This window comes from Ochotona curzoniae, unplaced genomic scaffold (genome assembly GCF_017591425.1).
Source record: "Ochotona curzoniae isolate NIBS_2020 unplaced genomic scaffold, NIBS_Ocur_1.0 scaffold_4683, whole genome shotgun sequence".
In the NCBI taxonomy this organism is placed as follows: domain Eukaryota; kingdom Metazoa; phylum Chordata; class Mammalia; order Lagomorpha; family Ochotonidae; genus Ochotona; species Ochotona curzoniae.
Window position 1 is genome coordinate 28572111 of NW_024467121.1, and position 21993 is coordinate 28594103.

Consider the following 21993-nt stretch of genomic DNA (forward strand, 5'->3'; position numbering starts at 1 on the left):
AGCAGTTAAGCTTTATAGTATGACCAACTTCATACGGATTCTTTCATACAGATTGTGAGCACAGTTGCTTAGCATTACTGAATTTAATTTTTGAGAACTATTGATCAGTTAATTATGAAGCAATTTCCTTCCATCTCATTCTCTCCTTGGTAAAGTAGCAACATGTTTAAGCTAGCATAGTGCTTATTTGGTATAAATTAACTTAAAATTGTTTTGGTTTATTAGACAATTAACTTAATTTGTTATTTTAATTTAATATTAGTTCAGATACTTCCATAGGTGACACAGATAAGAGTCACTCTACATTTAATCAAAATCTAGAGCCTGAATGAACTTTACTTTTAAAGATCATTGGTTAAATTTCTCTCCACTGATGTTATGCTCCTAAGAATTAAAAATACTAAACAAAACAAAAAAACACCTCTTTCTGTCCCGGTACTGCCCCTGGCAAATGTAACAGGAATGAAAAAAATGGCAATAAAGTTTTTGTTGTTTTAAAGTTTTCGTAGCCACAGTAGCAACAGTGATACATCAGGTGGTAGACATAATTAGCAATTAGGACTCCAGGAATGAGGCCCAGGGAGAGAGAAATGAGTGATTACTCCAGCCAAGCTCCTGGTTGCACTGTTGAGCTGAGTCAAAGGACCCCTTTCTCTGATGTGCTGTAATGTGGTATCTTATTTCTCACTTAAAAAAAAAAAAAAGCCTAAATAGCATTAAGATTTAATTAATAGTTCTTTTTAACAAGATTTATTTATTCACTTGAAAGGGTTACAGAGAGGGAGAGATGCCCAAGGGGGCCAAGGCTGGGCCAAGTTGAAGCCAGGAGCTTCACCGACTTCTCCAATGCAGCCCGCAGGGGATGTAGGCAGAAGTTTAACTCACTACGCCACAATTCTGGCCCAGCTGATTTTATCTTTTATTCTTTCACTGGGCAACACTTCATTCCATAAGAGTGAGTGTTCTTCTGCTTGACATTTTTCATCAAACTTGAGATGCGCATTCTACCAACATTTAGGAACAACAGCTGTGTTCGAGACATATATGACGATAAGTTCAGTTTAAAGTCAGTTTTGAGACTGAAGTCTGAGGTTGAAATCTTGGAACTAGGCCCACATAGAAGCAGTCCAGCGATGAACCAGTTTCCCCAAAGGCAGATCACCAAGGGCTTTCACTTCAGACATCCGTGAGGCTGAACTTGGGTTCCACCAAACCCGATTGGCCGCACACGAGGAACGCTTCCATGAGGAATTTTTCATTTGAAGTTCCATTGAATCTGGAATGCTAGTAATATTTCAAACTGTCCAGTGTTACTGCTGAAGCACCCCACACAGGGAATTTTGAAGGACACCTCCTTGGCAACTGTTCCAAGCCACTCAGCGTGGCCCTGTGGTTCTGAACAGAGCATGACTCCTGCTGAGCTGGGGACCGGGCTGAAGCAGAGAAGGCCGTGGGCAGCAGGAGTGGGGAGGGGATGGGGGCTGTCTCACTCCAAGTCTTCTCAGGACACCCCTTCTTCCTGCAGCACCTTTTGCACCTGTCAGTCTCAGGCAAGAAGTCTCTGAGGACACGACAAATCTCCTCCTCTCCCTATGGGGATAACGTCTGGGGGACTGGGGGCCCATCCCACCTGCTCTTCCTTCTTCCTGGTTTGGGAAGAATGGAAGCCCCAAAGTAGGAGGAGGAGGAGGGAGGGGGTTGAGGACAGGGAACAGAAGGAGTTTTCCCCCTCTCTCCTCCTCTCCCTCTCCTCAGCCACCAACTCCATCACCACGTCCATGGTGGTCACAGACTGAGCTGCCCTGCGTTCTGCTGGTGTGACATGTCTGCCTGGATGGAGATGGGGGAGGGAAGGAACTTTCCGGAAGCACCTAGGTGGGCAGTAACTAAGATTTTTTTTGGCCTAGGACCTGCTTCTTACATCCCTGGGGTGGCAGGATACAAGGGGGTATGGCCGCTGAATAGCACTGGGGGTCTGGTACTACAAAATTTGCCAAATAATCACAATGCACACGGTTACTATTTCCCTCAAGTGTCAAAAGCCTTCCAACATTTTGTTCACAATGAACTGAGGACAGTGAGTGAGAGCAGGTCATAGGCAGCTTAGTGAGCTGTGACCTATCCAATTAAGGTCACAGAAGACAAAAACGCCCCAAACAGATCCCATATGGTGCCTGGAACATGACTGACAATGCCTGTTCAGAAGTTGCCACAGTGAACGCCAACTGGCCAAGAAATTTATTTCTAAAGATCAATACACTTTATTTTGGCTGCTGGTTAAGTACTTTTGATGACAGACTAGATCAGCCAATGAAAGATGACGTGGGTGTGATTAATGCCAAATCATAAGTGATGAGTAAGCTTCTAGTAGATTTTACTACTTTACAGTTTATATTTGGTGGCAACGTTGACTGAATTGAGCTAATTCTTAGGGTTCTTATGGTTACTTCATATTTAATCAGGGTTGGTCATTGGCTTCCCTTATTTTAATCAAGGCCTTGCGCAGAATCTCCAAGTGCCACACTCTTCTAAGCTCACAGCTAAAATCATATAATATTTCATGAAAGTATCACCAAAAGCAAGGCTTTGCTTCTTTTTCCTCAAAGAACATAGAAAATCTTGCCTTTATAATAACAAACTCTCCTATGCCCACTTTTTCTCTTTCTCTAAAACTATTAAATAAGAGCATTAGATATTTTTAAAATAAATTTCTCATTTTGCTTAAAAGTGTTTAAAATTAGGATTTCAATACATACCTTCCTTCCTAGTATCCACAATAAGACTCTCCTAGCTCGATATTGACGAGGTCGCTGGGTGGTGCTATTGGGTCATGTTGTAGCTGGGATAGTAAGTGCTAGAAGCAGTGGACAGGTGATCATTATTTACCGATTAACTGAGTTTCAGGGGGTGAAATACTTAGCCACATATAGAAATAGAAATTAAATATTAAATAATAAAAGGATGAGTAACAAAAGGGCATTTGCAATACTCTGTCAAACATCATTCCCTTGACCTACTAATTTCCAAATCCATTGTCCAAGTAACCATCACTTCTTGTGCTTCTTTTAAAGATATTTGAGCAAGTGACATTGTTGCTACTTCACAAATTATAAACATTATTTGGATTAAAAAGATGGCAGTGCCATTCTGTAAGATGATGTCATATCATGCAGCATCCTTTTGAATTCACTTGAAGATGACAAAAAAGTAACAGGCTAACGAAACAGGGTAACTTCTCATTGCTATTTTCTTCAGTGGGAAAGCCACTGGTCACTATGGATCTTGGTGTGATGGCGATTGTATGCTCAGCATCATCAACAACTCAGGTCCCATGGAAAACTTCAGCAGTATTTAAGGGAGAGGACACCTCCATTTTCATTGTTGTATGAATCCATTCTGATTGCAGACTTCAGCTGCTACAGGAACTTTAAAAAAAATTTTTTTTCCCAATTCCAGATTCAAATATTAAATTAAAACACATGTGCAAAATCCAAGAAACATACATCCACCACCAAAACAAAACCTACCCTTCCACAAAAAACATCAGCTTTGGGGAAAACCAACATCCATGGCAACAGGTCCTTATCTTACACTCAAAAAAAAAAAAAAACCAAAAAAAACCAGATTTCACATTCCTCTTTGACCTGGGGTTGTTTCAGCATCTGAAAAGGCCAATGAAGGAAGAAGAGGGATCTAGAAGTGCCTGGGATGGTCTCCTCGTTCCCGCTTGGGCCACTCCTCGTCCACCCACCTGCGCAGAACCTTCTCCACGTCGGCCCTGTGGTAGAGCCTGCAGAGATCCATCAGCTGGCCCACCGTCCTCTGACTGTTCCGGAGCAAGAACTCCAAGGTGGGGCTCTGTGGCCGCTGCTCCAGGAAACACAATTCATCATAAGGCATGCCCCATTTGCTTGCAAAATTCCTCCAGTTTTTCACTGTTGGGTGACATGGATCTAGCTTTATCCTGATCACATCTAGTACATCCTGATCATTAAGTAAGTCACTGATAGTGGGGGCCCGATGTGAGCAGGAGGAACAAGTACAGTTTTCATGACAGGACTTGTCGTTGCTGACATCTGCAGGGGAAAAAAAAAAAAGTACAACCCACGTGTCAACAAGACACCCCACAAATGCATTCATTTCTGATGGCCTGGGTTTTCCTGCCAAAATTGTCAGTATTATCAGTCCAAGTGTAACAGCCTACCTTGTAGAGAAAACACTCAGAACAGACAATAATATGTTACTCTTTATAGCTAACGATGGCTTGTGTTGTGGGAAGCAGTAGCAGAATTTTTATAAAGCCATTTTCTCTTTCTGAGACTGTGCCTTACAGCATGTAACAGCTAGAATGAGGGTTCCAAGCAATGAAGCCCCATCTGTGAGCAGATCGCCAGTGTAGATGGGACCAGACTCGGCAGAGTTTATAAGTAACTCAACCTTACATATACCCTTAATCCTTGCCCCTTCCCAGGTGCCAGTCAACCCTGATGGCTTTTATTTAAAGTTTTCATTCCACAAATGTTTCCAACAGCCAGTCCTGGCCAGGCCAAACTCAGGAGTCAGGAACTCTATCTAGATCTTTCACAAGAATGGTAAGAACCCAAGTCCTTGGGCCATCACCATCTACTTCCCTAGCACAACAGAAGGAAGCAGAGGAGCCAGCTCTTTGATATGCTAAGCAGGCATATGCTACGCTATATGATATGCTATGCACTGCTTAAGTTGCTTAACCTATTGCACCATGACACCTACCACCTGAAAGCTGTTTAACACCAAACACAATGTGTCAGGGTGTAAGTGATTGCACAATTTTTTAAAAAGCTCCTTAAAAAAAAAAAGCCCTGAAAACTGGGATATTCATGCCATGTGCATATTTGAAAGGAGTGATAATTGATAGTGCCAGAAAACTTTCTTTTAAAATTTATGGCCATGTTATCATCCCTCTGCCTTTATCTGTGTTTTCTTCACCCACAGGTTCCCTTTGAAGTGGAGCCAACACCCTGGGGTATGTGCAGTGAGGACGGCAGCAGACTTCTGAGCTTTGCCTCTCCATGGTGAGCACACTCCTTCCCAGGGGGAGGACAGCCTCTGACAGCCAGTCATCTTTTGCCCCATTTTACTGCTTGGAGGCATGCATGTTAGGGAGAAGGATGAAGTTAGTAGGTAAGAGGTATTGGCAAATCATTTAAAATAAAGTATTATGCAGTATCTATACATGGTAAGTGAAGGAGCATAAATTCTGCAACCATACTGAATCTCACGCACCTTCTGAATTTGGATTTTTAAAACTAACACTTATTTATTTGAAAAGCAGAGAGGTAAAGAAAGAGGGGGGCGGCACAAAAAGACATACAGAGATATCTCCCATTCATTTCCCAAATGCCTACAACAGCTAGGGCTGAGCCAGGTCATAGCTTCAGGCTGAGAACTCAGTCCAAGTCTCCTCCAGGGGTGGGAGAGACCCACCACCTGACCCACCACCTGACGCCTCTGAGGGTGTGCACTGGCAGGAAGTTGGAATCAGGAGTAGAGTGGGAACTGGAACCTACGTACTCCAATATAGAATGTTCTCTTTCAACCACTGGCGTCTTTGACTTATACGTTTGAACTATAATTAGGCCAAATGACTGCTGTTGAATTTAGATTTTAGCACCTAAAGACATTACTGGCTGGGAAAATTCCAGAGGAAGCTGTGATGACCTTTACTGTATATGGCATTATGTTGAGTTATAGCCTTTTGGTTGAGGAAAATAAAGAATTTGGCTGGAGGTCAGTTTGTGGCACAGAAGGTTAAGTTACGGCCTATAATGCCAGCAGCCCATGTGAGCACCAGTTGGAGTCCTACATGCTCCACTTCCAACCCAGCTCCCAGCTAATAGACTTGGAATAACAGGAGAAGATGGCCCAAGTTCCTGGGGTCCTGCATACATATGGGAGACCCTGATGGAGTTCTGGGCTCCTGGCTTTGGCATGGCCCACACCTGGCTGCTGAAGCTATCTGGAGGGTTAACCAGCAGATGGATGCTCTCTGTCTCTCTCCCTTCCTCTCTCTGTTACTATATCTTTTAAATAAATAAATAAATAAATATTTTTCTTCATCTTTTTCTTAAATGATTGGAGAGAAGAAATCACATTGGCTATGCTGAGTTTAGGAACCGGCAATTGTGTGGCAAGGCTAAATGAAAAGGCAATACATAAAAGCAGTAAAAAATTGTTCTCATCTCTTTGACCTATAAATGTGATGTCTGGGAATGTGTCCTGAAGAGATAACCCAGAGTATGTATCTATATGACCACTTTTAGTGTAGCATTATTTTCAATATCATTTTAAAAATCAGATGCTTAGAGTAGGGAGACTAATGAAACAAATTAGTGCGCTACTTCTAGAAAGATGCAGATCACAGCACAATCTAGAAAATGCCTGCCTAGAAGTAAAAAAATATAAGATGTAAAGAATATATTCATATATTGGGCCTGGCACCTTTAATGCCTCACCCCATTCTTCTTCATCATCTTCTTTTGTTTTGAGTACCATCTGACCCTGCCTAATTCCCACCAACACTTACAGAGACTTAACCTGGCTCTCCACAGCCTAAATGCTTGCCGGAGTCCAGTTATGACTGAGTGGAAATATACCCACCAGGGAAGCAGCTCCCCATCCACCTCAGAGGATCCCCTTGGACTCTTTGTTGTGGCTAGTATTGCCCCAGCATTAGGCTCCCTCTGGAGTGAGCCCAAGACTTCTCTGCCCTTTTGGATATTGAATACTGTACTGCAAGTTACAGCCTCCCAGACGGTTTCTTTTCCCAGCCAAGCACTCTCAGGTTTTCACTACATCCATGCCCTTGTCTGTCTGGCATGCTGAGATCCAAGCTCTAGCTCAGCCAAGACCGAGGGGGTGGGAGTGGGTGATGCAGTTCCAGCATCAGCCCTCAGGCTTCCCCCTCCACATTTTCTCCATTTGGGCATCTCCACTCCAGCAGTTCTAAGACTCTTTCACTAGAATGGAGGGCCCTTTCTTTTTCATGTGCAGGACTCAACACAGCCTCTGGCATACAGTAAATGCTTTATCAATGTTTACTGAATGAGTAAATAAGTTCATTAGTGGATAAACGAATGGTTAGTCCTTCAACTCTTATGGGCTCTGTAACTACTGGAAGTCCTTCTATTTAAAACATTTAGTTACATTGATTTGAGATCTAGAGACATATACTTACAGAGAGAGGGGAAAAGGGAGAGAGAGGAGAGAGAGAAAGACGCAGATATGGGCTGGACCAAAGATGGGAGCCAGGAACTCAATAAAGCCACAGTGGGAGGCAAGAATACAATTACCTGAACCATCACTATTGCCTTCCAGGGTCTGCATTGGGAGGAAGCTGCAACTAGGAGCCTGTGGTGGACACTGATCCCAGGTACTCTCACATGGGGGTATAGGCTTATCTATTAACCAGCAAGGCCCAAGACTCATTTATTTATGTCTAGATGACATAGCCAACTCAGTCAATCTAAACTTAAAACGGTTCACCCTATACACCATAAATACTTGGTCTTTCCTATTTGCATGTCTGCTTTCCTGCAATTATTTGATTATTTTTCTCACTGGGTCTGTCCATTTCCCACCTAGTCTTTCACATCAAGTTCTCCTTGCTTTGCTTCTATTTTATTTCCCACGACTTCCATAAACAGAACCTCAGCTGCAGCCACACTGAACTTCTCAATCCCGTGCATTTTATCTTTCAAAACTGAATTAACTTTAAAGCATACCAATTAATCTCAGTGTTATCAAATCTGGCAAATATATATAATTACAGGTTTTGGAAAAACTACCAGAGTGTTGACACAATGCAGGCCTTTCATATAAATTTTAGTTATTATGGGATGATTAGCCCAAAAGTCTGAGAAGACTGGGGCTATGGATGATCAGTTTCCAGAAAGAGAGGTTGACTCAATTCACACCATCAGTGTCATCACCTGCATCCCACATCAAGTGCCCAAGTTCAAGTCCTGCCTTCACTTCTGAGCCAGCTTCTTGAAAATGCACACCCAGAGAGGTGATCGCTCAAGTTGTTGGTTCCCTGCTCCCCTCACGGGAACTTGTTCCTAGCTCCTGGTTTCAGCCCGGCTCAGCCTCAGCTATTGTGGGCACTTGGGGAGTGAATAAATGAATGGGAGCTCTCTCTCAAAATAATAATAATGTTAAATAATATATATTGAACATCATAGAAAAATAAAGATTTAAGCCTTTATGCCCAGACTTAACATGTAATGTTGTCAAGAGCTGTTTTTAGATTGATCTTTATAAAATCCATTTTTAGCTTCAAAAAGGTTAGTAAAGAATGTTATTAAGGTTTTCATGATGTCCCTTTAAACCTACTTCTTTGAATAATTACATTGAACATTATTAGTTTATTTTAAAATAAATGAGGTGCTACCATGTCTACTGAAATTTTCTTTTTTGCATTTTCAATTACATGAATGACAAAGCATTTACTGAACTGGAATCCACATGAACAGCCTACATGAGTGAATTTAAAGCTGTCTTTTAAAAACCACAAACTATAATTACCTCCCTGGAGGACCTAAACAGGGGAAACAAGTTTTTCCTCCTATCAAATACATTCTACTCCACCATACTTTAAACACCTATCATGTAACAGTGTACATGAAAGTATAGCCTGGGTGATGCCTTGGGGAAGGAAGAGAAAGACTTAGGACCAAAGAAGTCTTCATCAGAAACAGGGAGAAATAAGATCAGTATTTGATGTCTCTCAAATGACAAGCACTGGGAGCTATATAGTAGAAATTCTCAGAATTGTTTTCTAAAGAAACAAATTAATAACTATTCTCCTTGAGAGAGAAGGCAGTTTTGCTATTGTTAGTTATTTGGAGAATTTCAGAAACGGGAGACAGAATTATAGTAAAAACACAGCTGGTATTGGCTGGCAGTAAATGGATGCTGGTGGAAAACTGTACAGAACTGATCTTAACATACAAAAAGGGAGTTGATTCCAGATGGGGCCGGGGAAGAAAGGACAAAACTCTGGTAGGATATGTTCTCTGTAAGTCTTCCTTAAGCACTGGCTCAAACTAAAGCAGACTATGTCAGGGGAGAAAGGGCTGTGTTTCTTGTCATCTCGGTCACTGTCATCTATTTGGTGCCTAATTTATTTAGGCAGCCTTGCACCGAGTCCTTGACAGCCATATCCCTCATTATCCCGATGCTGCGTCTCTCTGGCGCTCAGCAACACCGTGCTCCAATCGCCTTGATTTCTGAGGGCCTCTAACATCTATGCACTTGATACCGTGTCTGTAATATAGAGATAGTAATAATTCCTGCATCACATGATTCCATGCGATGAATGACGAGAAACATTTTTAACCAAGTTTTATGAGTTATTTAGCGGTGTAAGCTTAAATTGATTGTTTTAAGGACGTGAGAGTAAATAGGCTATGCTAGTCTTCCAGCTTACCTCCTCCATGGCACTAACTGCCTGCACCTGCCCCAGAACACCAAGCTTGGGCCTACCCCAGGGTTTGACCCGGGCAGCTCTTCTCCCTGCGATCCTCTCCCCTCAATTTCCACATGCCTGCCTCTATTACGCTGTTCATGCCAGATGCTCCTTCTTAGTTAAATTAGCCCCCTCTGCCAGGCATCCTCTCACAAGACTGGTCTTCCCATGAAATTATCAATTTATCTGGTATTTATTGTTTCTCAACTGGAATAGAGAAGGTCCAGGAAGAAAAGCATTTTGATGCCTGATGTCACCACAACATGACAGGCACACAGGTAGGTGATCAAGAGATATCTGGGGAATAAATCAAGTGGATGGAAAGTGTGGCATAGTCAAAATAGTTACAAAGTCAAAATAGCCGTCCCCCCCCCCTCCCAAATGATCAAGTAAAACAACCTGAACAATCATGGAAAGCTAGCTGAAAAATTTCACACCAACTGTCTCTTTTTTAAAAAATACTAACTGGGCTCAGCGCAATAGCATAATGCTTAAGGTCTTCGCCTTGAATGTGCTGGGATCCCATATGGGCGCCAGTTCTAATCCCGGCAGCTCCACTTCCCATCTGGCACCCTGCTTGTGGCCTGGAAAAGCAGTAGAGGACGGCCCAAAGCTTTGGGACCCTGCACCTGCGTGGGAGACGCGGAAAGAAGTTCCTGGCTCCTGGCTTCGGATTGGAGTAGATTTAGCCGTTGTGGCTGCTTGGGGAGTGAATCATCGGACGGAAGATCTTCCTCTCTCTGTCTCTCCTCCTCTCTGTACATCTGCCTTTCCAATAAAATAAATAAATAAAAAAAAAATACTAACTGAGCATATTCAAAGTAGAAGAAAGAATACTCGTTGCCAGGGAGAACACTGTGCACCATGGAATTTAACAGCATGAGCCTTAGAGGTTATTAAAGTTTGCACAGGTTACTGAGCTGGCTAAGCCTGCATCTTGCATTTCCTCTGAACAGGGACAGCAACACCTATCTCACACGGTGGTCATAAAGAGATAATCCGCTAAAGCAGTGTCCTAGCACATGGTGAGAATGTGGCAATGAACAGCTGTGGGTGACGGGTAACAGTCCACAGCCCTTTGAAAAATACTTGGCTATCCACTTGCACCATAGCATGGAACAACTCACTCCTGGGGAATTTTGCAAAGTCTGACTGTTCGGTCCCACCCACCAAGATTCTTATTTAGTCTAGGGTTGCAAGCAGGACATAGGAATTTTTAAAAGCTCTTCTTGGACTTTTAATGTGCATCCAGGGATGAAAACCACTGCCCTAAAGACATCTCCAAGAGAGCTAGTACTTAGTCAAAAGGATCTGACCAAGTTGGATTTGGAAATTGAGTCACTTCTCTTTGGGAGACACCATGTCTGTTGGGTGATTAAGAGGCCTCAGATACACGATGTTTCCCCAGACTCAGAAGGAAGCGACTGGACTTTCCTACTCAGCGACGACCCCGACCTTCACCCTGTGCCGTCCACCATCCTTTCTCATACATCTTACATTAGATTTTCAAGATGGGTTCTGGAAGCAAGCATGTTTAGGGACAAGTGTCAAGAAATGGCTAATGTCCTATAGTGTCATGTTTAACTCTTATGCTTTGGGTTGGCAGATTATAAAATACAGGTCAATTAACAGTTAATTGTGAATTGGAACAAGATGCAGAATTCACAAAGGTCATGATTAGTGGAGTCTAGAAAAGGCTCCAGTCAGGATGTTGGCAGTGGATCACAGATTGAATTAATGTGCCTCCCTGCAGGGGAAGTGCCCTTTTATCTTGTACATGACCAAGCTGGTGTCTCCCTCCCAGAAGCTCTGGGCCCACTGCTAGCTCCCAGCTCCACTGTCATGACACTGGATAGCAAGGCCTTGACTTCATTCAAAGTTGGTTAAACAGTAGACATTTTATGTTGGCAACTTTAGATAGAAATATATTTTGGTTCTGAAATAAACCAACTCAGGTGTCTACAAACTGTCAGATTTGGAGCTGGAAAAATGTTAGCAAGTGTCAAAGTAGAGTCACATATAGTCATGTTTATTAGGCATTAAATTCACATTTTTTTTTCTGTGTATGGTTTTCCATGTAGCTGCAAGTAAATGCATTTAAAATGTCGGATCCTAGCTTTTGATAAATCATGGTGTTAGGGTGCATCTACCTTGCATTATTTATCACAGATAGTTACATGTCATGAGCTAGAAAGTAACGAAGAATTTTTTTTATCTCCTAAGAAACTGACCCAAGGGCTTTTGGTGGGTGTTTGATCTCTTAACCAAAGGGGGAAAACAACATGATTTCATTTTCTCTCTTTAAAACACCCTTTCATGACATGTCAAGTTGATGGCTGCACTGGGGAGTCTAGCTGACAAACTGGGTGGATCCAGACAAGTAATTTATGCTGGGCCTCAATCTTATCCACAAACAAAATCAGAGTATAGAACTCACATGCAAAACGACAGAAGAAGAAAACAAGTTCTTACTTATGAAAGAGCTAGCATAATAGTTGACATGAGTCTAAATCATGTGGTTTGAAACAATGTGACACAGCTCTGTTAACCAAGGGTCACATTATGTACCTAATTTTTAGAAACCCAAGATCCTATTTCCCATTCATTTCTAAGGGAAAGTTAGTTTTAGGTCAAGCAAAAGCTGAATCATGTCAGGCAATCCTGGAGAAACTGGTAACAAGTGTTAAGTAGCCATGTGGTTTCACTGCCATGAGAAGGGAGTGCCAGAACCAGGGCTTCTCTTCAACAATTTATCCAATTTTTATTTTTTAAATTTCTAGTTTAAAATTTTACTTATCTATTTTATTTATCTAAAAGGCAGAATTTCACAGAGAGAAACAGACAGGAATCCTCCATCTTTTGGTTCACCTTCCAAATGGCTGTATCAGCCAGGTCTGGACCAGGCCGAGGCCAGGCGACCAAATCTCTACATGGGCATCTCAGACAGGAGGTAAGGACCAAGGCACTTTGGTATTCATAGGTACATGCCCAGGTGCATTAGTAGGGTACCAAATTGGAGGCAGAGCAGCAAGGACTTTTACTGGAATTCATGGAGTACCAGTGTGACAGGCAGTGGCTTAGCCCACTGGGCCATGATGCTAGCTCCTGCTCAATTTTTTTTAAAGATTTATTTTTTATTATTTTTTTATTGGAAAGGCAGATATACAGAGGAGAGACAGAGAAGAAGATCTTCCGTCCGATGATTCACTCCCCAAGTGAGTGCAACGGCCGATGCTATGCCGGTCCGAAGCCAGGAGCCTCTTCCGGGTCTCCCACGCGGGTGCAGGGTCCCAAAGCTTTGGGCCGTCCTCATCTGCTTTCCCGGGCCACAAGCAGGGAGCTGGAAGGGTAGTGGAGCTGCCGGGATAGAACCGGCGCCCATATGGTATCCTGGGCATGCAAGGCGAGGACCTTAGCCACTGCGCCACCGTGCCGGGCCCCTGCTCAATTTTTTAAATAAAGAGTGATGTCTCAATGAACTGGGCACACTGGGCTGAGTTCTTCCAATCCTGGGGAATTTTAAGATAAATTGATGACTGAACCTTCTTTTAATGCTAAAACGTTTTTGTTCTGAAAATGTATATGAAGACAATGTAAAGTTTTATTGCCTCCTTTGCTTTGTTCAGCTGAATTGAACTGTGGTTGCTGTTTGAATACAGGGCATCCAGGACAAATACTGCTGGCTCCATCCCTGGCGAGGGCGGGCTTGCTTCTGGATGCCATGGTTCTGCAAAGAGGACTCATCTGTCCAGCACCAGCTGATGCCTGATGTGTTCCTTCTCTTTCTTCCCTGCTGCTGTACAGACCTCCCTCCATGCTGGTGTCCCGCATGGCTCGTTTTACCTAATCCTGTGTACCAGACTGTGGACAGTCAAGGTTTTCAAAGCACAGCAATTAAATAAGAGCCAAGTTATGAGTTAAGACCCCAGGGCTTCTTCCATGGAAGGGGCAAGTTTTTGTGGAAGGGGCACAGAGATAGACTTCCGGAGGTGTTGACATGGACTGGGGCTCTGATCCAACATAAGATCCTGTCTAACAGTGGAGGTCTGAACTTGGCTGTCCTATAGTGCACTCACCATTAAACACCCGTGTTACACAGGGATTCATTTATAGTAGGCACCCAAGGCAGCCATGAGTGGTTGTTGGGAGCTGGCTTCAGGCCAGGCCCAGGCCTTGAACCCTGCTGCTTCTAACAACCACACATGGCTGCCTTGGGTGCCTCAGTCACCTAAAGTAGATGAAGAAAAGGACAGAAGCTACCCACTGGGCTGTCACGGGTATGTTAATGTTTATACAGTGCTTAGCAGAGTTCTAGTACAAGACATGTGCCAAGTCAGTGTAGGCACAACAGAATAAATCATACTTAAGTCCCTACCCTCATTCAAAGGCGAAATAGTTGGATCTGCTTTTGCCGGTTGTTCATCCAAGAGTGAAGCCATTAAGTAAATGTCTCTTCTTTATTTGTTTACAGAAAACAGAACACCTGAATGCTCCTGGGTGCCAAGCACCAGCAGAGGTGCTAGTGATATTGACTCCAACTGTGCAACTTTAGCTCTCAAGAACTACTTCAGGGAGTGTCTGCAAAGTTCCAGCATCGCATGACCTGTTACAGCTGTGCAGTTTCTTTTCTTTGAAAACCTTCCACTTCATTCTTATACAAGCAAAAATTTCTGAAGACCATCAGAAGCTTGATTAAAGTTACTCCATTCATTCTGAATGAACAGATTTTGGGCCCAGCATGGTAGCCTAGTGGCTAAAGTCCTCGCCTTGCACATGCCAGGATCCCATATGGGTGCCAGATTGTGTCGCAGCAGCCTCGCTTTCCATCTAGCTCCCTGCTTGTGGTCTGGAAAAGAGCAGAGGATGGCCAAAGCCTTGGGACCCTGCACCTGCATAGGAGACCAGGAAGAAGCTCCTGGCTCTTGGCTCCGGATTGGCTCAGCTCCAGCCACTGAGGTCACTTGGGGAGTGAATCAGCAGATGGAAGATTTTCCTCTCTGTCCTCCTCTCTATGTATCTCACTTTCCAATAAAAATAAATAAATCTTAAAAAAAAAGAATCAATATTGCGACTCCTAAGAGTCCTTAGAGGAATTGCAGATATTCACAAATAAATAATTAATTTTTAAAAATTTTAGCTAATAGGTCACATTAGTGTGGTGTGTATGAGGCCTTAAAAAGTTCACATTCAGAATTTTTTTTAAATTACAAGAAATAAGTGCTGTCATAGGAAATCTACAAATTCAGATTAACAGTTAAGCTTTTAGAAATTTCCTAGCTTATTTTACCACACATTGTGTATACCTGCCGGTATCTAATCACTTGTTACACATGCATTTGTATACACAGAGTTCAGATACACCCCTCCTGTTAGAACTTCCTTTCCTTGTACCCAGAGGTGTGTTGTGCTCACCCATCTCATCCAGCGGGGTGCTTCTGCTTTGAGCCTGTACAACATTTGAGGAAAAGGGAATCCCATCAGCCCCGTGATTCAGGCCTCTGGTCCAAGAAAGGATCATATCGGATGGGTTCTGCTGGGTCTGTCTTAAACCCAATGGGAAGACTCCTCCTGGATTTTTCTTACAACAGTGATGAGGTGGCCACACTTGGAGCCATAGCCTCAACTAGAATCTCCCACTGGTATGATTTTGTACAAGGTCTCCTTAAAGGTCCTGGTATATGGTGCATCTTTAGTGAAAATGTGTTGAATTTTAAAAAGTTTCTCTAGAATCTCACCACCCAGAGATAACTGTTGCTTCTAACATGTATTATTTTGGTATATTCAGCAACAAAGGAAAAAACAATGTTAAACACACATTGTATTTTCTAATTTTCCAGATTGGTCACCTGCAGTGATTACGGCCAAGGACCACAGGGGTCTTCTGATATTCTTAAAAAAAAAGTAAAAGAAGAAACAAACAAACAAAACTCTGACCAATCAGGCAAAAGACGTAAAAAATGTTGGTGCTTAACCATTTCTTAAAATTGTTAAAAATTTATTTATTTTCATTTTGTTTGAAAAGCAGAGAGACACACTGAGAAAAGCAGAGAAACAGAGAAGAAGAGAAGCAGAGATAGAGAACTTCCACCCACAGGTTCACTCACAAAACACCTGCAACAACAGTCTTGGGTCAAGTGGAAGCCAAGAGCCTGGAACTCCACTTAGTCTCCCAATGGGTAGTAGGAACCAACTACTTCAGCCATCATTTGCTACCTCCCAGGGCAAGCACCAGTGGGAATGTAGATTAGACACAGAGAAGCCAGAAGTTGAACCAGGCACTTTCCTGTGGGATGTGGTAACTTAACCGCTGTACCAAAGCCTACCCCTAGTGTTTTAAAAGATATAAAAAGTGGGGCCTATATTGTGGAAAACCGAGCTAAGTCACTGTCTGCCATCCTCACATCCCATATGGATGCTAGTTCATGTCCTGATCACTCTACTACAGATCTAGCTCCCTAAAGACCTAGGAAAAGCAGCAGCAGAAGATGGTCCAAGGCCTTGGGTCACTGCCACTCACATGGGAGACCCAGATGAAGCTTCTGGATCCTAACTGTGGTCTAGAACAGCTCTAGCTGCTGCAGTCATTTGGGGGAGTAAATCAGTGGCTAGAAAATATCTAATTCTGTGTTTCAAATAAATGTTTAAAAAATGCTTTAAAAATGTAAGAAGTACTGGTGGGCTTATTGGGTTTTGAAAAAATGATTAGGGATGGACCTTTGCCATTGAGGTTGAAGGCACTGCTTGGGATATCCGCATTTCACATCCGAGTACCTGCTGAGTTTGAGTCCCAGCTACCTTCCAATTCCAGGTTCCTGTTAATGCATGCCACGGGAGGCAGCAGTTGATGGTTTATGTAGTTAAGACTCTGCCACCCACATGAGAGATCCAGCTTAAGTTCTGGGCTCCTGGCTCTGGTCTGGCTCAGTCCTGGCTGTCTGAGGTATTGGGGGCGGGGAATGAAACAGCAGATGAATGGTCTCTGTCTGTCTCTTTCATATAAATAAATAAGTAGAAATGATATAAAAGCTCAATCTGGTAACTTATTTTACAGTTTACTCTATATCTTCCTCATGATTAATTTTAAAAAGAAATCTAAACACTGCCAAAATTTTGGTCTGGTGTTTAAAAGGGGGTGGTGGTAAACTTAAATGATTCATTGTTTAAACATACCTGAAGTAGAAAGAGTGAGACTCGGGGGGGGGTGGGGGGGTCCCTTGGCTCATGACTACCGAGAAGAGGTGGAAGCAGCCACAGCTTTCCCATGCTGGTCCGATCTGTCTCAAGTGTGCGGGAGTCACCCCACTCCACCACTGTCACCAGTAATGTCAACACTGGGGCTCTCAGGAGGGAGACAGGGTCAGATGGGTTCTACCAAGGCCCAATCCTAATCTATCCAATTCAGTACCCTGCTGTGCCCCTCACAAGCAAAGACATTCAGAGGCAATACTGCCAGAAAGCATTTATGAAATTGTGTAAGACACAGCTTTCCTTAGAGTTTGCTATGTCATCACCGGTATGGAAAGCTGTCGTATTCTGTAACATGAACTTTAAAAGTTAATGATAAACAGATTGTCTTTAATCTGCCATACCAGCTATTGCCACAGCCCAGGTATCTTTAGAGCCAATCATTTACCTGAAAGGGGATCTCCAGTGCTGTCTGGAAAGCCATTTTCTTCTCCCTAAAATCCAAAAATCAGCTTTCATTAAAATTATATTCACATATTATTATATTCTTAGCACTGTATCTGCAAACTCTATTTAATCTGTTAAAAAGTAGTTTTAAACGCAATGAAAACATTAAAAACATATCCACATATGAGCAGAGATACATTATCAATTGTCCAATCTGATTAAATTTCCATCAAAATCCCAGGGTTGGATCTTAAGCATGATTTTAAAAATATGCAATTGGCAGTGAAAATCTGGGCAAATAGAGACACTAAGGTGGACTATGTCAGCCAGTGGATTCTGGAGCAATTTCATCCTGCTTGGAATAGCGAGATTGGCAGCAATTCAGAACTGATGAACTATCAAAACCTCTTGGGCAGTGCCCTCGGAGCATGCTGCATGTTGGGGACCCTGGGATGGGTGGGAGGCTGGGTGGGACTTCTCCCTTTATCTCCCTCCTTCCCCTGGATACAGGAAGGAAAAAAAGAGAATGTGGAAACAATAGTCTCACCCAACTTTTCTTAACCCTTGACCCTTTGTGCCTTAATCAACTACGTAAAGATCATCAAAATAAAATAATAATAATAAAGAAGAAAAATATGCACTTATTTGAAAGTCAGAGCTACAGAGAGAGAGAGAGAGGCAGAAGCAGAGAAAGAGATTTGTCATCTGTTGGTTCGCTCCTCAGATGGCTGCAACAGCCAGGACTGGGCCAGGCTGAAGCCAGCAGCCAGGAGCTTCTCCCCAGTTTCCGAAGTGGATGGCAGGAGCCCTAACACTAGGGCCATCACCTACTGCTTTTACCAGGCTACTATTAAGGAGCTGCACTGGAGGTAGAGCAACTGGAACAGGAATTGGAGTCCACATCATGCTATGCCAGCGTGGCAGATAGTGGCTTTACACTCTAAGCCACGATGTTGGCTCCAAGAATGACATTTTAATGAGGCCATGAGTCCTTTGTATGTAAGCTCCATGAAGGCAGGAATTTTATGGGACAGTGTGTGTGACAGAGCAGACACTTAGTAAATTTCTTCTACATGTATTAGCGCCCTTGTTTTTTAAAAAGCATCAGTGCATGCAAAATGGTGCTATTGTTTTATTTTACATTATGGGTCGTTTTATTTCCTGTCTGCTTTTGTTGGGCTTACTGTTTTATAATTCTTTCCCTTACCTATTAAATTCATTTACTGAAATAGTAAATATTGCGAATCAACTCAAACTGTGACTAAGTAGTGACTAACCCTTCTGAGAGTCCATCTCGCCTCTGGGATTCAGTTTTCACAACCAAGGCCATGTTACTTCATACACAGGAGGGCTCCACTCTCTGTGCATGTGTGTGTGTTTTCCATGAGGCTGGCAGAGATATTAATTTCATCTTTATATAACTAAGGTCTCTGGGGTCAGTTAGTGTCACCCCTCTGTTCACAGTACTGCCAAGGAGGCACTAGGTTGAGACAGATATACCATTACTGACGCTGCTCTCAGATTTCCCATCTGTGGCTTTGGGGGGGCTCCTTCGCTGACTCAGCTCAGGTGCCTCTGCACCCACAGGTCTCCAAGAGTTCCATCTTTAAAGCTGTGTTAGCTCCAGGGTGTCAGTGTGTTATACGCATTTAGCCAGTCTTTGTGTCTTCTAATAAACCTCTTTCCTCACTCCAAGCTTACTCTCTCCTCACTCCCCACTCCTTAGCAGCATGGTGACATCTATTGTCCAACCACAAGTCTATTTTTGTTTTCCACACAAGACCATTTTATCTCTTATCAGCTGGCTTTTCCGCTCCCATAATTTATAGAATTCTTGCTTTGGTTTGAGTTTCCCTCCTTACCTCTGTGTTTACTAAGACAGAGAGCCGATCTGCTTACCATAAATCATGTTTTCCCTCTACTAACTTGAAACTTTTTCCTTCTCATCATCCTCTTATTCAGTTCTAGATGTGTATGTATTTGTTTGGATGAGTATTTGTAACAGATATAGGAGGTCTCTGAAGGAACAGTCAATAGTCCACGCAGCTTTGCAAAGCTAAGCTCAGAGCCATGGTGTTGGGCCACTACTCGCTCTGAGCGGTCGTGTGAGGACCTGCCTTGCAACACGTGCGGCACTCCGGCAGGACGGGGCAGGTGTGTACGCTTTTATCCACACATCTACTGCTCTGTGCACTGAACTGCAAACTTGGGCTGAGGAAACAGAAAAGAGGAACTTTGGGTAGTGACGAGAGACACACATGTTTAGACCTTGACAGGTTCTGTGGTATTTGAGGCCCCTGCTCAAACATGAACTTTTCTATAAATAAAAATGAGGCTACATGGCATATTTGACTTGATTCCCTATGAGCTGGAAAAAAATGTCATCTAAGTCAATGTCTGGCCAACATCATCTCCCATGGTGTAGACAGGCAATATGTCAGAATTATTTGTGAAGGTTGATGAAGCCAGCACTTAGATTACTATCTATGTTCTTCTGTTCTTGGCTCTGATTATACATTATACTACTTTCTTTTTTTCTTTTTTCTTTTTTTACGAGTATAATCGTTAAGTGCAAAAATAAAGACTTCTTTTTGTAATTTTTATGGCCTAACTGTAACCACATTTCTATCTTTATCGAACACCCTCTTATTAAACAGTAACTCTGCACAAGCCCCCATGTTGGAACTGAAACCTTGCCCTCCAGGCCTGCTCCCAGACACCCTAGAGGACTACAGACCACACAGACAGCTACAATGTGAGGCGCAGGATGGTGAGTCCCCACAGGAAGGTGCAGAGAGGGTCAGGGAGGAAAACTTTCTGAGGGTAAAAAAAGAAAAGCAAAGGCAGCTTCTTGCAGATGGAGAGATCTACAGGGCCCGCTGAGGACCTATGGAGGGGCGCTTAGGAGGAAGGGACATTTAGGCAGGGGTGCTAGGGAACTGGCAAGGACGTGCAAAAGAATTTGGCCACTACAAGGTATTTTATGTTAAGAAACATGTGGGGCAGGAGGGAGATGAAAGGGAGAAAACTGACCAAGACCTGTCCATGGAATTGGGCTGCATCTTATACACAGGGGGAATCATATAGGGGTTACATCTGGAAGTCGGGCATCCTCAGTGATGCCCAGGATCAGTTCAGGGAGCACCTGCCTTGTTTGTAGACAGCAAGGCACAAGGAGGTGGGGGACAGCTTGGCGGTCAGGTGGTGTGGGAACAGGAAACATAGCTGACTCACACAGGTAAGTATTAATAAGAACCCAAAGCACTCAACTGGAGAGGAGGGGACAAAGCAAGAACCACTGCAAAGACACAGGCAAAGGAGGTGAGATGAAGAGCAAGTTCTGAAGAGGTGATGGAGAAGGACTATGAGGTGAAGTTCACCCAACAGAGATGCCTATGAGAGCTGCAAACACAGTACTGGCCCTGGGGAGAGGCCAGGGCAAGACATAGACCTATACTCCCTTCCATAGGGACTACGGAAGAAGAGACTGGCAGAGAAGAGCAAACTGTAAGGTCACAACTAAACGCCTGCATTGTGGTGGCAGGGAAAGGAGTGAGAAAGGAAAGAGAATGCCAAAGAGAAGAGAAACAAAGCTGGAGGCCTGGGTAGGTCATGGGCTCTGAGGACTGAGTGACGCTAAGACTTGGTGAGGAGTACTTCTAGCAGAGCAGTGGAAGCAAACAACTTGTCCCCAGTGGGCCGTGAGGCCATAGGAGTGGCCGGATGTGGTTGTATCTTAGAACACTTCTCAGGGTTGCCCAGCCTTCAGTCTGCTTAACCTTCCCATCTGCAAGACCGGCTCACACATCACTTCCTCTAGGGAACCTTTTCCAAACCCTCAATGTGGGTTCTGTGCCCTGCAGTGTGCCACAGCATCCTGTACAGGTCACCTCATGAGACACTTGTTTTGCTGGGTTTGGAGTCTCCCACACCACACTACAGACCTTGAGGCCCAGTGCCTTGTCCATACAATGCGGTGGGGCATGTGTCTGAGTCCAGGCTGACACCAAGACTGTGGCAGGGAGGATTGTGCAAGGGAGGAGGAAAGAGATAAGTATAAAAGGGACCTGAGTTTTCTCCAACCATGCATGGGCTGCTATTCTACATGTCTCTTTACTCTTGTTACATCCCATCATAATGCTTTTCAGCCTTGTCTCGTGGTCACCAGTTCTTGGCCTCATCCTCACGAGTCCCCTCAGGTCATTAACAAGTACTGAGTACCTGTCAATGCTTAGCTCTGCACGAATTTCACTCTACCCGACTTCCTCTAAGCTGCTGCATGTGGCTGGGGAAAAGCAGCTACCAACCAGATCACTTATCCAACCTGATTACAGCTGTGGGTGCACGTCATGTGTCAGGCAGGTGACCCCAAACTGGGTTAGATCATGACTTCCAAATACCTAAGACCCAAGAGCTAGCTATGTATAAGTAACGAACACGGGAGATTTTTGTTCAAACACCTTGCCTTCATTCTGAGTAAAGTTGGAAAATATGTAAAGCACTGGTTTTGCAGAAAAGAGAACAGTTTCTGAGTGAGGCTGACTGTGTATATGAAAGACAAAGCTGTGTGTAAAGAGTTAGTTTATTTAAAAAGTGACTGTAAAGGTATTAAAATTTCAATTTTGTGGTGGGTGTTGTGGTGCAGTGTATTAAGCCACCATTTGGGACTCCTGCATCCTGAATGCTAGTTTGAGTCCTATATATTCATTCTGTTTCTGAACAGCTTCCTGCTAATGCCCCTGGAAATGCAGTAGATGACGGTTCGTGTGTCATGTGGGCCTCTACCATGCATGTGGGAGACCCACAGGAGTTTCAGGTCCCTGGTTTCAGTCTGGTCCAGCCTCAGCTGGTGT

General features: G+C 43.5%; 1 protein-coding gene across 1 annotated transcript in view; it reads right to left on the reverse strand.

Annotated features, from left to right (window-relative positions):
- Positions 1-917: 917 nt before the first annotated feature.
- Positions 918-21993, reverse strand: part of EDARADD (EDAR associated death domain) — a 66241-nt gene continuing 45165 nt past the window's right edge. The window contains exons 5-6 of the mRNA XM_040968106.1: positions 17142-17187; positions 918-4076 (exon numbers count right to left, since the gene is read on the reverse strand). Coding sequence (XP_040824040.1) covers positions 3694-4076; positions 17142-17187 — 429 coding nt within the window. The 3' untranslated portion in view covers positions 918-3693. The remainder of the gene's footprint in view (positions 4077-17141; positions 17188-21993) is intronic.